This window comes from Aquila chrysaetos, chromosome 3, assembly GCF_900496995.4.
Source record: "Aquila chrysaetos chrysaetos chromosome 3, bAquChr1.4, whole genome shotgun sequence".
Lineage (NCBI taxonomy): Eukaryota > Metazoa > Chordata > Aves > Accipitriformes > Accipitridae > Aquila > Aquila chrysaetos.
Genome location: NC_044006.1, coordinates 48853977 through 48867310, shown reverse-complemented (window position 1 = coordinate 48867310; position 13334 = coordinate 48853977). Strand labels below are relative to the sequence as shown.

Here is a 13334-nt window from a genome sequence, read left to right as displayed (position 1 = left end):
CTTTAAAACAGCTTCTGTCGAAATTGCTTACAAGTTGAGAGACACAGAACACAAGCTAGACAGAGTGGCCTCTAAGGTGTTTCTTTATGTTCATTATACATCACTCTGATACACAGAAATCTCTAATACAAGTACACCAAATAGATGAAGACTGATTCTGCTGAATTTTTTTTACCAATTAATCAAAATATTAGTAAAGCTCCTAACTGAACAAGAAAGTATTTATTTAAAAAAAAAAATCAGTATGAACAGCAAACATTAATGAAAAAACAGTGCTAAACCATAATTAGCATTGCTTATATTATTACAGTTACAATGTATTTATTTTGCATACTTAGAAAAACTTTATTCTAAATGGAGAAAAATGTTGGGTATATAATTTAACTAATCAAATATATATTGATTAATAATTCTCCATAAACAAATTTTTTTGGCTGAAATTCCTTGTTGTAAGACTTTATGTATTTTCTTTGATATTACATGCTATCTTTCACCTATCTTGAGCAATTCATTAAAAAATAGATAAAATAATCAAGGCCTTATTTGGAATATTTTCATTTTCCTTTGTTCTCAAAAAGTAAGTAGGAAAGGACAGATTTCAGAAATCAGTTAATCACAGTCACAGATTCACGCACTTTGCAATTTTCTTGAAATCAAATTCTTTAACTTCTTTGTATCCATCTTTTTTACCTTTTGTATGTCTGTCATTCCAATGGGTTGATAAATACACATTCTGTGTTGCTTTCTTCTTGAGAGGAAAAAACCAGTGTAAAGGAATAGCGGGGGTACAAGGGCATTTCAGAATGACCATGACCGTTAATCAGTCAAAAGGCCAAATCTACTCTCTGTAGTTCCAAAGTCATGCAGAATGACATACAGTCATCTTTTATTTCATGTTTTTCTCCCCAAATTCATGTTCTGAAGACAGAAATTTATATAGGTGCAGTGTTTGAAATGCATTTAAGCCTGTTACTAATTGCTTTTAAAAGCAGTTTAATTTCTGCCTGGACTAAATGCTGAGTTTGTTGACGTGTTAAAGAGGGAACTGTACTGTGGAACAGATCTGGCTGTGCCCAACAACAGCAGTAACAAAAGTTTAGGAAACTGGTAAAATTGAAAATTAATTTGATTCACCTTACACCTAGCATGGCATAGGGTGAGGCATGAGTTCACTATACTGGTTTATTGTGCTTTAGGTTTGTTTCATATAGATTTTACTGCCAAGATGTAATATAATGAGAATATATATTACGAATAAAATATTATTTTCGTATCTAAAAAAATTACTGCATCTTTTGATTCAGTTGAAACAAACCACGGTTCATGCTTCATCTACACTATGTTGTTGATGTACCTGCTGAAAGTACTATTCAAGAATACACTTATGTGGTAGTGACATTCTGAAAAATCTTCAAAAACTCTTATTGACTTCCATTATTGTCATAATGAAATAAGTTTGTTGAGGGCCCTTTTTTATATTATTTGAGAAAAATCTTAAGTAAACAAGTTACAATGTACATCATGGTATTATTTCACTATTTTTTTAGTTCTCTTAAATGATTTGTATAATACTTAGCACAGAGTTCCACAAATAGAGCATCTTCTTAATATACTTTTATCAAACTTCTGGCATTGTCTTAAATGCTATTAATTAACAGATTTTTGTATATAATACAACAAGGCTTTGTCGTTGCTGTTAAGATTTATGTATGATATCTGAAATTTATTTGCATGTACATTTTGCACGTACGTCGGCATAGAACAACAATGTTATAACAACTGTTGTTCTAAATATTCTAAATAGTTATTTTCAGAAGTGCTGTGTGATGCTTTTTGTCTATAACTTGATTATGATATAAATGTAAATGTATCTGTTGTTTATACATACTGGTTAGCTTCTGGCTTCCTTTGAAAAAACTATTACTAAGTATTGCATGCTCCAGAAGTAGTTTGAAAGAAAACCGTAATTCCTATTTTTGTGTATTTCAGATTTATTCTATTCTTAGTCCATTTCCACTTAGAGAGCTGTCACTTTTGTTTTAGAAAGTTTTAAAAATGAAGACTGAAAATGAATGATGAAATTATAATGGAATATATGAAATGTTTGCCTTGTGTTTCAAAATATATTTGCTTAACTTAAATCTTTCCAGCCTTTCTGTATCTATCGGTTTGAAAAACTTACTGGCCTTTAAAAAAAATATGGCCCAGTGTTAAGATGTGTATTTTAAAATACAAGGACGTGTATGTACTGTGCAAGTGAATGCATTGCATTTTCCATACTTTTCTGGCTAACTTTATATTTTGTTTGTAAATGCATCTGGGAGCTTTTTACTTAGGCCATTTCATGTGTAAAGTTTTTTTATTGTGGAGTTGTAAATATACATGAATAATGCTAGTTTTCTGGGGTTTTTTATTTTGATGGCTACAAATATGCTTTAGATGTGCTCACAGTTATAGAACATACCCACGTAACCTTTCCTGGCTTTTACTTGGTGAAATGTTTATAGTATCTACGTTTCGGTAGAATAAAAAATCACCTTTCAATCAAAGAAAAGGCCCTTTATTGTGACAAATACCGTTGAATTTTAGGATGGCGTCAGGGCCACAGTATTTCACTATTTGTGCACAACAATAAATCAGTATTGGACACCACTTAGAAATCTAGTATAGGCATGTGGACAGTCAGATGCTGTCTGTGAGAGGGCTGGGAAGCAAAGTTCTTACTCCTTGTAGCTGACAGAAATCCACTAGTGACCCAGGCACTGGACATCGTGCGTTTTTTTTTCAACATAGCTGCTTCCCATCCTGATCATAGGAATCAGCAATACTTAAGAATTATGGCCAATGTAGGGATTTCTAACACCTGAAATGAAAGCTTTTAGAATATCAAGAAAAAATTATCATAACTTCTTACTTGACTGTTCCCATGCAGCTGAGTCCTGAGTACCCCCTGAGCTTGCTGCACTACTCCTTATAATGAAAAAGCATCTGCTAGTGTCCACTCTGAACCTCTTAAGCTGCAGGTTGTGGCTGTGAGCCCACGTGATGTCGTCAGTCACGAGTGAGGAGAGTTTGGCTGTGCTGTGTAACTGCCCTTCAGGTGGTTGTGGGTTCCAGCTCGATCTCCCCACCTTGCCCTTCAGTGTCCTCTTTCCCAGACTAAATAAGGCGAGCTCCCTCAGTCTCTCCTCGTAGGTTATATGCTGCAGGCCCCCTACCATCTTGGTAGCTGTTACGTAGACTCTTGTTTTCTCATCTCTCTTGAATTGGGTGGCCTGAAACAGGTTATGGTATTTTAAGTACAGTGTTATTAGCTCTGAGTAGGGAGCAACAATAACCTCCCGTGAATTGCTGGTCCTGCTTTCATTCAGTCATACAGAGCTTGACATTCACTTTAATCCCCAGGTCCTTTTAGCAGGGCCGAGAGCAACTCGGCCAGTTGCTTCTCTGCTGTACTGATGCATGCAAGATTTCATTCTACTTCCTGATGAACTTCATGGTTATCTGCTGATCTAGTCCTCAAGTTTCTCAAGCAGATTTTGGATCGGAAATTTACTGTTCAATGTGGCAGCCACCCTTCCTAACTTAGTGTTGTTCTGAAAGTTGCAGAGGGTGAATTTTGTCTCATTATGCTGATTTTTTTATGAACTCTGTTAGCTCCAGAATCACCCGCTGTGGTACTTTGTCTGTTATTGGACACCATCTCGATCTCGAGCTATAACTTGGTAAGGAAAATGCTGTATGGGATTGTTTGAAAAGCCTTATGCTGAATACAATTTGGTATGTTACCAGCACTGCTCTTTCCTCTTTCACATAGCCAGTCATTTCATCATGGTCATTTCAAACATGACCAACTTGTCTACCCTTGTTAAATCTTTACTGAGTGCTCTGGGGTACTTTCTTGTCCTTCATGTGTTTGAAAATGGATTCTGAGAGGACATGCTTGTTGATCTTTCCCAGGGCAGGGGTGAGGCTGACCAGCCTGTGATTTCCTAGGTCCTACTTACTACCTTTTTTTAATGGGCATGTCTTAACTCTTTAAGATGGGCTTGTCTTAGCATTTTTCAGTTGTCAGTGACCTGCCTTGGTTGTCATAATGTTTCTTAGATCTTACACAGGACCCCAACAGAAGTAACAAGCATCCCTTTCAGAACCATTGGATAATCCCCATGGATTGGAATATATTCAAATGGAGTAGACCCTGGCTTGTTGCTTTCCTGCTGTTGACTGTCCTCTTTCCCATGTCACACTGGTAGGCATGAAAGTCTGAGAGCAAGTTTTCACTGTGCAGACTGAGGCATTGAGGCAAAGGCATCAAGTACCTCAGCCCCTTCTGTGGAGCCAGTTGAAATCCAATCCATATATTCTGCGAACTTCCTTTCACTGCTAACATTCTTGAAGAACTACTTTATGTTTCTCATTGGATCCATCTGGGGTTTTGCCTTCTGAATTTTACCAGCACACGTTTTGCATATTTAGTTCAGTAAGAAGCTTCTTGCTTAACCAAACACACCTGCTGGATTTCCTCATCTCCTGTAGTATGGGATGATGTGTTTCTCTGAGCTCTGAGTAAATTTTCTTTTAAAAATCATCCCTCTCTTACTTGATAACCTTCCCTTTCATGGCAGCCACCTGCAGGATTCTGCTTAGCAGTTCCTTTGACAAGCCAACGTTTTCTCTTCCAAAGCCATGATACAGCTTTTTGTAGTCTTTGTTATGAAGAAGTAGTAAATTCTTCTGTAATTTTTAAACTGTAACAGTGATAAGAGGCTATACTTACACCTCCCTTTGTTCTCTGGACACAATGTTCCAATAAGCAATAAAGTTTCAGTACTGCCATTAATCTCCTCAATCTAAACTATAAATAAAACCTGATCTGAATTGATTTCTTTGTTTCTCAGTCATAGCAGCAAACGCATCACAGATTTTGACCGGGGCTATGGTACACAGCGGCTTGGTAAAGAGGTTGCACGTGATGCTGTAGTCTTGAATGGCTCACAGTGGAACTGTTACAGTTTTAAGGTTTCTGGGAGCGGGAGATACGGGAAGAAAAAACCCTATAAATGTCTTGAAGAAGAAATTACTTTAAAAAGGAAGAAAAAATGCCCATCTGTTAGCCCTGAATCAATGTTTTAGACTGAGCAGACTAATACAGTCACATAAAGCCTGTTACCTACAGCAGGACTTATTATTAGACATGTGCTTGGTAGAACAGCTGAGCGGGAAACCAGAATTCCTACTTTGGCTTGTTTTGTGGCGCTCTGATAGTCATGCTTAGATTTTAACATATTGAAGTCACACAGGAGGTTCTAAATGCTTCATGGATCTCAATAAACCATCAATAACTGATGCCTTAGTGGCTTAGGCCTGCATTTTCATTAACAGCAGCATGAAAACCATGCAGTCCAGTGACTTTGCAACTGCTTTAGACCCTGGTGGTTACTGTCAAATGTTAAAACTTAGACATTGGAGTGAAATTCAGATTTTCCTGTCAGAGCTCATCTATCCCCAGTGATAAAGAGCCAAACCACAAAAATGACTTCATCTACTTTTCTGTAAAAAATAAACAAAATAATAATAGTAGTAATAATAATAAAATCAAACACCTTTAGACTTTATTTAATATACTGAAATGGAAAAAATATACTTCCCACCTTTTTTTGCTTAAAAAAGACTCCTCTATTCAGTTTTTTTTTATATCAAGTCAATCTTACAATCTAATTTATTGTATTATATAACCTGCTAATTAAAATATTTCTCAGTACATCCTAATAATAGTAACAATAATAAGCAAAGCCACTTCTGTATTTGAAAGCAGTTTAGATTTTTGTTGCCAATAAAAGATTTGATCTGAAAAATTAATGGTATTTTAGTATATTTATATAGTACTTAAGAAGGAGTACACAGTTCTCAGTGTAACAGAAAAACAGTTACAGTGGGTGACAGCACTTATAATAAAAAGAAATTGTGTAATACATAAAATGTAAATATTTTTATTGAGTTTTTGCTGTTGACTTACTTTACTGATAGATTAAGTCTTAATTACACACAGTTTATGCAAGAGAGAATTTTACTGGGAAGATACTCTGTAACTATTACCGTCAACAGAATCCAAAGCCCTTTTAGCCTGCTTTGGGATCAGGCAGGCGAAGTGTTGATGCTGAGGGTCGGGTTGTGGTTTCTCCGCAAATGTTTCTATGGGCATGTCTGGGGTGCATGCTGCTTCAGAGCAGCCTGAATGTTCCTGCTGCTATAGATACCGCAAAACTCAAACTTTGAAGTAAATAGATCAGACATAAAAAACTCAATTACAGCAGAACTCCTGTCATCTTCTGTGATACAAAAAGTTGGGAAGGCAGTGATGGACTGGCAGTTGATTTTTAGCTGCATTTTCATTGCTAGTTAGCTTATAAGAGGAAATTTCACAGTTTTGTCTTTAAGCCAGCTAGTCATGTTTAGTTGGTCAAGCATGTTTTGTGTGCGCAGACAGCCTAAGACTAAGTCAGGGTGAGTAAAGGCCAACTTAGTTCTGCAGTGACAAAGTTTTCCTAATTTTTTGTTTCACTTCATTCCACCTTCATGAAATAAAAACAAGGGGAAAATAAACCCCAGTCTGTGTGAGGAAGTACCAAATGGCTTTCTTGTAAGGCAAAGTTTTACTTCTCAAATCATATGTATCCTTATGTAGGGGATCAGAAGTATTTTGAAAATGATATTTCAGTTGTTTAAGAAGCACAAAGTTTCGCTTTAAAAGACCAGCTTTCACATAATTCAAAATTAAAACATTGTGTCCTGAAATTAGTGTGTGTTTCTGTAGATAAAATAGCTTTTTTAATTTTGTGCTTATATTGCCTTTCCCTTTTTCTTTTGTTTCTTTGACATTTTTGCATGTTAAATCTATTTTGTTGGGTGAAATAATTGAACATAATGTGTAACTTCACTGTCAGGATAGATAGGCATTTAATAAGACTTCCCATCTGTTTGCTTTTAAAACCAAAACAGCATACCAACTGAGAAAAACTAAGCATGTAGTATCTGAAAAAGAACACTTCCTGAATGAGAGACAAAATGACTCAAGTTAAAAAAGTTGTACTGAATTTTGGAGAAAATATCTTTGCTAAAGAATACACTGATACATGTAAATCACTTGCAGTCTGAGCTGCACATCAGTGTCAGTGTTCCCCTTAATTCTGATGAAATGTAAACAAGGTGTCCGATGTTTAGCAGTGCAGCAACCTACATGAACAGGATCCATGGATACTGGTCCACTCATTTCCCCTCAAGGCTTTGTTAGCTCCTCATCTATACCACAATTTTTTTTTTCTTTTAAGATTTATGCTGCTTAAAATTTACTTTAATTGTGAAGTTCCTACTGATACACCTCTTTACTGTTAAAACTGTTGTAAACCAAACTTGTATGTCAAGATATGATTTCATACATATCATGACCATGTTTATAAATTATTATGCTCATTGCGTACGAAGCAGGTTTTTTTCTTTTGAACGCATCTAAGTACTCAACTGAAAATAAGTACAACCTGTTACAGTGTAGATTACATGATATTGTGCAGTTGGGATTGAGAATTAGTTTTGTACTGTCACATGACCTTGTGTTATACAAGCCCTGACTCAGCATTTCTGTTAATAATAAAAAATTATATTCTACGACCTGTTTTTCTAACTACATAATGAATATACTAGCAGTCACAAGATTTGGTTGAATTCATGGGTTGGCATTCAGTTGAGTATATTTTTTCTTACAGTGAGTACAGAGATTAAACTTGAAAATGCTCTCCTTGTGTGCTCATTCAAAATAATAGCAGGAGGAAGGAAGAGTTTCGCTTTAAGTGGAAAGGGATAGTCAGTCCTTGCGCTTGCACTTGCACGCTGAATCAGATAGAGACAGCTGCAGAGGGAAGATATGCATTGCAAAAAACAGATCAATTGGATTCAGCCACTTCCAAATGAAATTACATGAGTCAATAACCTTCCTTTCAAGTTACTGAAATCTTCCTGGCCCAAATTTCTCTTGTCAAGTTACTGGGTTTTGCCAATGATTAAAGTATCTTGAAATTGCTTCGATAACATCAAGGACCTTGTTGTGACAAGGTCTGTAAATGCAGTCTCTTAAAAGAGAAAGCTGGGTTTCATGTAGAGTATTGAGTGTATTGACTGAAATTTTTTTCATGGGTTCTCAGAAGCCTGTATTCACAAAGACAGTGCAGAGTGAAGGAAAATGACACTTTTATTAACGAATGAAACCATTTCACATATGTGATATCAATATTTTATGTATTCTTTTGTATAGGATATGTCATTTCTTCTAGGCTTTGAAATAGTTTGAAAATGTGTTCTTGTTTTGAAGTGGGCATAGTAGTACTTGGAGAACAGAATTCTGTAAATCAAGACTACTGTTAGTCTTACACGTTTACCTCAGTCAACATGTTTGTGCAGTGACCAGCTCTAAATGTTACTATGTATGCTCCAGTGTGCCAGTTATTAAAATGAAGCAGAACTTTTCTATTCCAGTGGTACCTCAGGTGCTGTGATGTTTTGTCCTGCAGATAACTTTTTTACAGTCTAATCAGTGTGTATATAAGCAAATAGAAATCTGTAACCATTCAGGAAGCATTTATTAATATTTATAACTTGATCAATACTGACAAGAATTGAAGTAATTAACAGTGTCTAGAAAGCACATTGCTCATCATTGTTTTTGGGTCTGTTGGGGTTTTTTTCCACTGAAGAGCTCTGTAACTCTCATCTGCTGAATGGAGCTGTGGGTACACATTAATTCCTGGGATCAAGAGATGTACCTTGAGCAGCCTGAATTTTAAAAATGCGTATTACTTCTATCACCTTCAGATGGTTTGGTGTTTACTGCAGATACGGTTCCTTGCCTTCTAAAATTGGTCTTTGTCAGCACTTCCTCTATAATTAAATAGCTCCATTTTCCCTCTTGTTCATTACCATCTTAGCCATTAAAGTTTTTCTCAAATACCCCAAATACCTCTTGAGGCTTGACAGACTTTACCTGGTGGGAGAGTCCTAATGTTCCAGAATTGGTAAGGTATGCTGAAGCAGCTTCCTACCTTCAGACCTTTGAAGATAAACTGAGCTTACATTATGGTTGCAAATGTATTTTACTTGTGCCTGGTTAGCAGCCAAAAACATTGTTCTCACAAGAGGTATTTAATCTGATGAAAGCAAGTATTAAAATGGCTAAATAAGAACAAGGATCAAAACAACTACCATAAGCATTGCACTTGTCTGCAATTTGCACTTTTCAGTAACTGTTACACAAATGAAGAGGGCCTTTGGCAATTGCAGTAGAAAGTATTGAAATAATTTGTGGGGTTTCTTGTGCTGTAAATTCCTTTGAAAAGGAAATTTGCACATATTCATAGACACCACACCCCTCCAACCCCCCCCACCCCCCCCCCTTACATAATATTTACTTAACTGGGGAAGCAGATTACAACCATGTGTGGTTAGGGAAGAGAGTGAGAGGATGATGTGTTTCTCTCCCTTTGTACCAAAACTTGAAGGAAAGTGCTTTCGTAGTTATTTTTGTCCTGGAATGAAGGAGAGCTGGGAGAGAAAAAAACTCTTCTGAAGGACCAGTTACGCAATTGAGAACCTCCTTGTTGAAAGCATCTATTACAGCATTACCTGTGATGCTTTCTTCTGTCTGATATTTTTTCATCTACTGGTAAGAAAGGAAAGCTGTTCAGTTCTGCTCACTGTCCTTATTTCAGATTTTTGTGTTCAGTAAATCCTTTTCCCAACTAAAGCTGAAAATGCAAGTTCAGATATTGCAGGCAGCTCTGGGTGCTGCAGTCAGTAGAAATTAGAGTGGATGTATAGGAATGAGAGCAGTTCTTTGGATGAAGGAGGGTTGGGAAATGGTATGTGGGGGTGGGAAGAAAGCAAAAGCAGAGAATAGAACAGGAGAAATGTCATCAATGTGGGAGATCCCAGGAAAAATTTTTAGTAAGTAGTTCTCCAAAACCAGTAGTCAGTTATCAGATGAGTTTGTGGGTTACAAGCTTAAAAAAAGCTGTTGTATTTATCCATTCATATTCCTTTGTCTTTTACCAATCTGTTGCTGGTTAGAACTGTGTTTAAGCAAAGTCAGTAATGATTCCTTAACTAAATAATACTTTGGCAAGGAGAGGGGTGAAGATAACCCTAAATCATGTAAAATAAATGATTTTTAAATAAACTTATTATTTTATTAGTTTATAAACTAATTATATAAGTTTTTAAATAAACTTATTAGTTCAACTATGAAGTTTCATATATAAAAGCATGCGTTTACATAAATATAATTTTATATAAAAATAATGTATAAATTTATATATAAAGTACAATTATAAGTACCTATACATATATCTATGAGTACATATACATACATATATGTGTGTGTGTGTGTATATACACACACACTCATTTTGAGAAACAGAAATAAAAATTTGTATTAAAAGTATGGATAACTGGATTCATGTCCAAGCCTTGCTAGCCCAGATAGGGCATAGACCATCACATTTTGATGACCTGACTCCGATGTTACAGTTGCAGCTACTCATACTGTTGCTGAGAGGATAGAGGTGGCACAAAGACCTTGGGCTTATCTCAGATTGTTTGCTGATGCTACCCTTCATGTTTCAGTACTTGAATGTACACCCATGTCAACCTCATCCACCTTGAGGTGATCAGAACAAAACCAGTTGCACTTGCTAAGGGGAGGGGATTGTAGTAAGATGAATATTAAAAGTAGTTCTATTTTATAGCTCATCTTTTCAGTTTTCTTTAAAAGTTCAAAATTGGGCTGTAGTATTGCAGTTCAGGACACCTGATTTAAAATTATTATCATGTCCCAAGTACGAGATGAAGTGAGAATTGAAATGGATTTACATGTACTACTTCCTTGCTGTCCCTCCAATTCTTAGACTTAAAATCCTTACACTCAAAATTAGTTTGCAAAGAACTGTTGTAGGAACATGCAGTGACACTATGGGTCCTGTTCATCAGATTGTTATTTTTTTTATTTTATGAAAGTATGGTAGCACTTTAGAATTCCTTTTTATTTACAATTCTACTTTAATACATTTCAAAGTAGAAAACAAAACAAATGTAGTGGACAGTTTATATAGGTCTTTCTTTGAAAACTGATGTGTATTTGTTATGCCAGCACAGCTTAAAGACAGCATGGATATTTTTCTACTTAAAAATCTCATAATGCTATCTGTTACATTAATTTGCTGTATTGCAAGTAGTTTTAAAGATTTTAAATGTAGACAATCAGCACTTTAAAATTGTATTTATTAAAAAAAAAAGCACATCCTTGAAAAGTACGTATGTCATGAGAGTGTCAAAAGACAGGAAGGAAGTACAAGTAGGAAAAAGAAAAGCCATGAAGACTTTTGAATTAGTGCCTCAAAGACATTGTTTCAGAAGTGACTAAAGCTTTCTGTGTACTGAATTATTACATTGCTTTATGAAAGAAACCCTCCCTTACTTAATGCTTCCTAAACCCTAGGACTTATTTTCTTTCAAATGCTGTTCTACAAAACAAGCATTTTTTTAAGGTTGTAACAGTACCCCTGTTGTTTGTGCTTGTCATGTAGTCAATCTCATAGCTACATTTGTGTGGGTTTCAAATCTGAGGAAAATGCTAGCTTCACAATCAAGCCTACTTGTATTAAATCGTTGCTTTTATGATTAAAAAAAAAAGAAAATTATCTTCTCTGTCTTACGGTGGACCACCTTTGTTCTTTGAGCTGTATTGAGAAAAAAGTTAAAAGGATGCTATACTTAACTCAGTTTAATGTTTTGACACTTAGAGACTCTTGGAAGTTTGGTAAGAGTGTCTTAAACTATTTGGATCTGAGCATACACATTGCTTGAATTTAGTGTGATGTTAAAATGTTTCATAAGACAGAGCAGAGCTGCTATGATCTTTCAATGTTAATATTTTTTTCTTATCACTTTACTGTGTAGATACCCTTCATGAGACACAACTCTGCCACAACTCATCCTCGGAGGCAATCGTGGAAACCTTTTATAATATGATTTTTAAATGTGGATAAAGCTCTCAATAGAGCACCCAAAGTAAAGGAGAACAGCTACCTTGTCTCTACTATAAGCTTATTATGACAAAGAGTTGAGTTTGCTTGTCAGGCTTGGATAGAATGTAATTGATTGGTTTGTTATTTGGACTGACAAGGTAGTTAATTTGCCTGCATTTTTTTGCACTAATCAGGAACATTTCTTATGTACATTGTTGAAAAATCCCGGATAAATGTCTTGTCAGAATTGTCCTATTAAGTAATGTCTTTTTCCCCCTGTGCTTCATTGGCAAATGATGTTATACAATGCTTGGATTCACTGAAGAGTGAAAGAAGCCTGTGGGACTTAAATATTGTGCGTTCCTCTATGGTGATACTGAATGAAATAAGCAATGGTTTGCCATCCGCCTGCCACTCCACTTATATGCAGTTTAATAAGAACATTTCTATATAGAACACCGTGTTGTACATAGACCTTACTGTAAAAAGGATTGTTTCCTTAAAAAAAAAAAAAAAAATGTTCAGTGATAATGAGACCTGTAAAACACTTAAAACACTTGAGACTTACTATTCTGAAGGAATAGATTTGCCACGGAAAAAATGATTTTATGCTTATTAGTATGAACTAATTGTTTCTGACTTGAGATACTCAAGTGAATAGAACTATACCTATATTGCTTTCTGAAAAAATTTTAAGAAAAAGAAAAATTTGAGTATATGCAGACATTTGTTTTATTTGGCTTCTCTGGCAGTGTTCAGGACAAGCTTATCTCCTCACAATACAAATATGAAATTGTTATGTAAGTTGGGGAAGGAATGAAGAACTGATCACACAGCATGACAGCTGAGATCTTCGTCTTCGTCCATATATATATCCTGGTAGATGCAGACATAGCATTTTGATCTACAAATGGTACCGATCCAGTTCTTAAATCTACAGTAGCAGTGTGTTGACATCTTCATCGTTTACATCTTGAACTTGCTCGGAAAAATTCTACTCAAATGCAATCACACTTGTAACTTTATGCCATATAATCTTTGAATTTCTTGAGATATGGTGGTTTTTGTCATCTATCAAGGCACATTTACATTTGAAAATATTTTTTAAACTTAAGAAAGAAATTAAATGCTGTAATAAGTAATAGGACAAATATACAAATTTGTGTATACTTACCTACAAGTCATATCTTACCAGGGCGTTTCATGTTTGGATATTATATTAAATAAAATTAACCTGATGTCTAACACGTCGTTTTGTTTTAA

At 35.4% G+C, this 13334-nt stretch overlaps 1 protein-coding gene across 4 annotated transcripts in view; it reads left to right on the top strand.

Moving 5' to 3' along the window:
* Positions 1–13334, top strand: part of PHF14 (PHD finger protein 14) — a 169266-nt gene that overhangs the window by 90936 nt on the left and 64996 nt on the right. The window contains exon 17 of one of the 4 annotated variants that reach the window (XM_030008265.1): positions 12004–13316. The exons of the other annotated variants lie outside the window; for them this stretch is intronic. Within the exon in view, the coding sequence (XP_029864125.1) occupies positions 12004–12016 (13 nt within the window). The 3' untranslated portion in view covers positions 12017–13316. Of the gene's footprint in view, positions 1–12003; positions 13317–13334 lie in introns of those variants that run through there. 4 annotated transcript variants of the gene reach the window in all.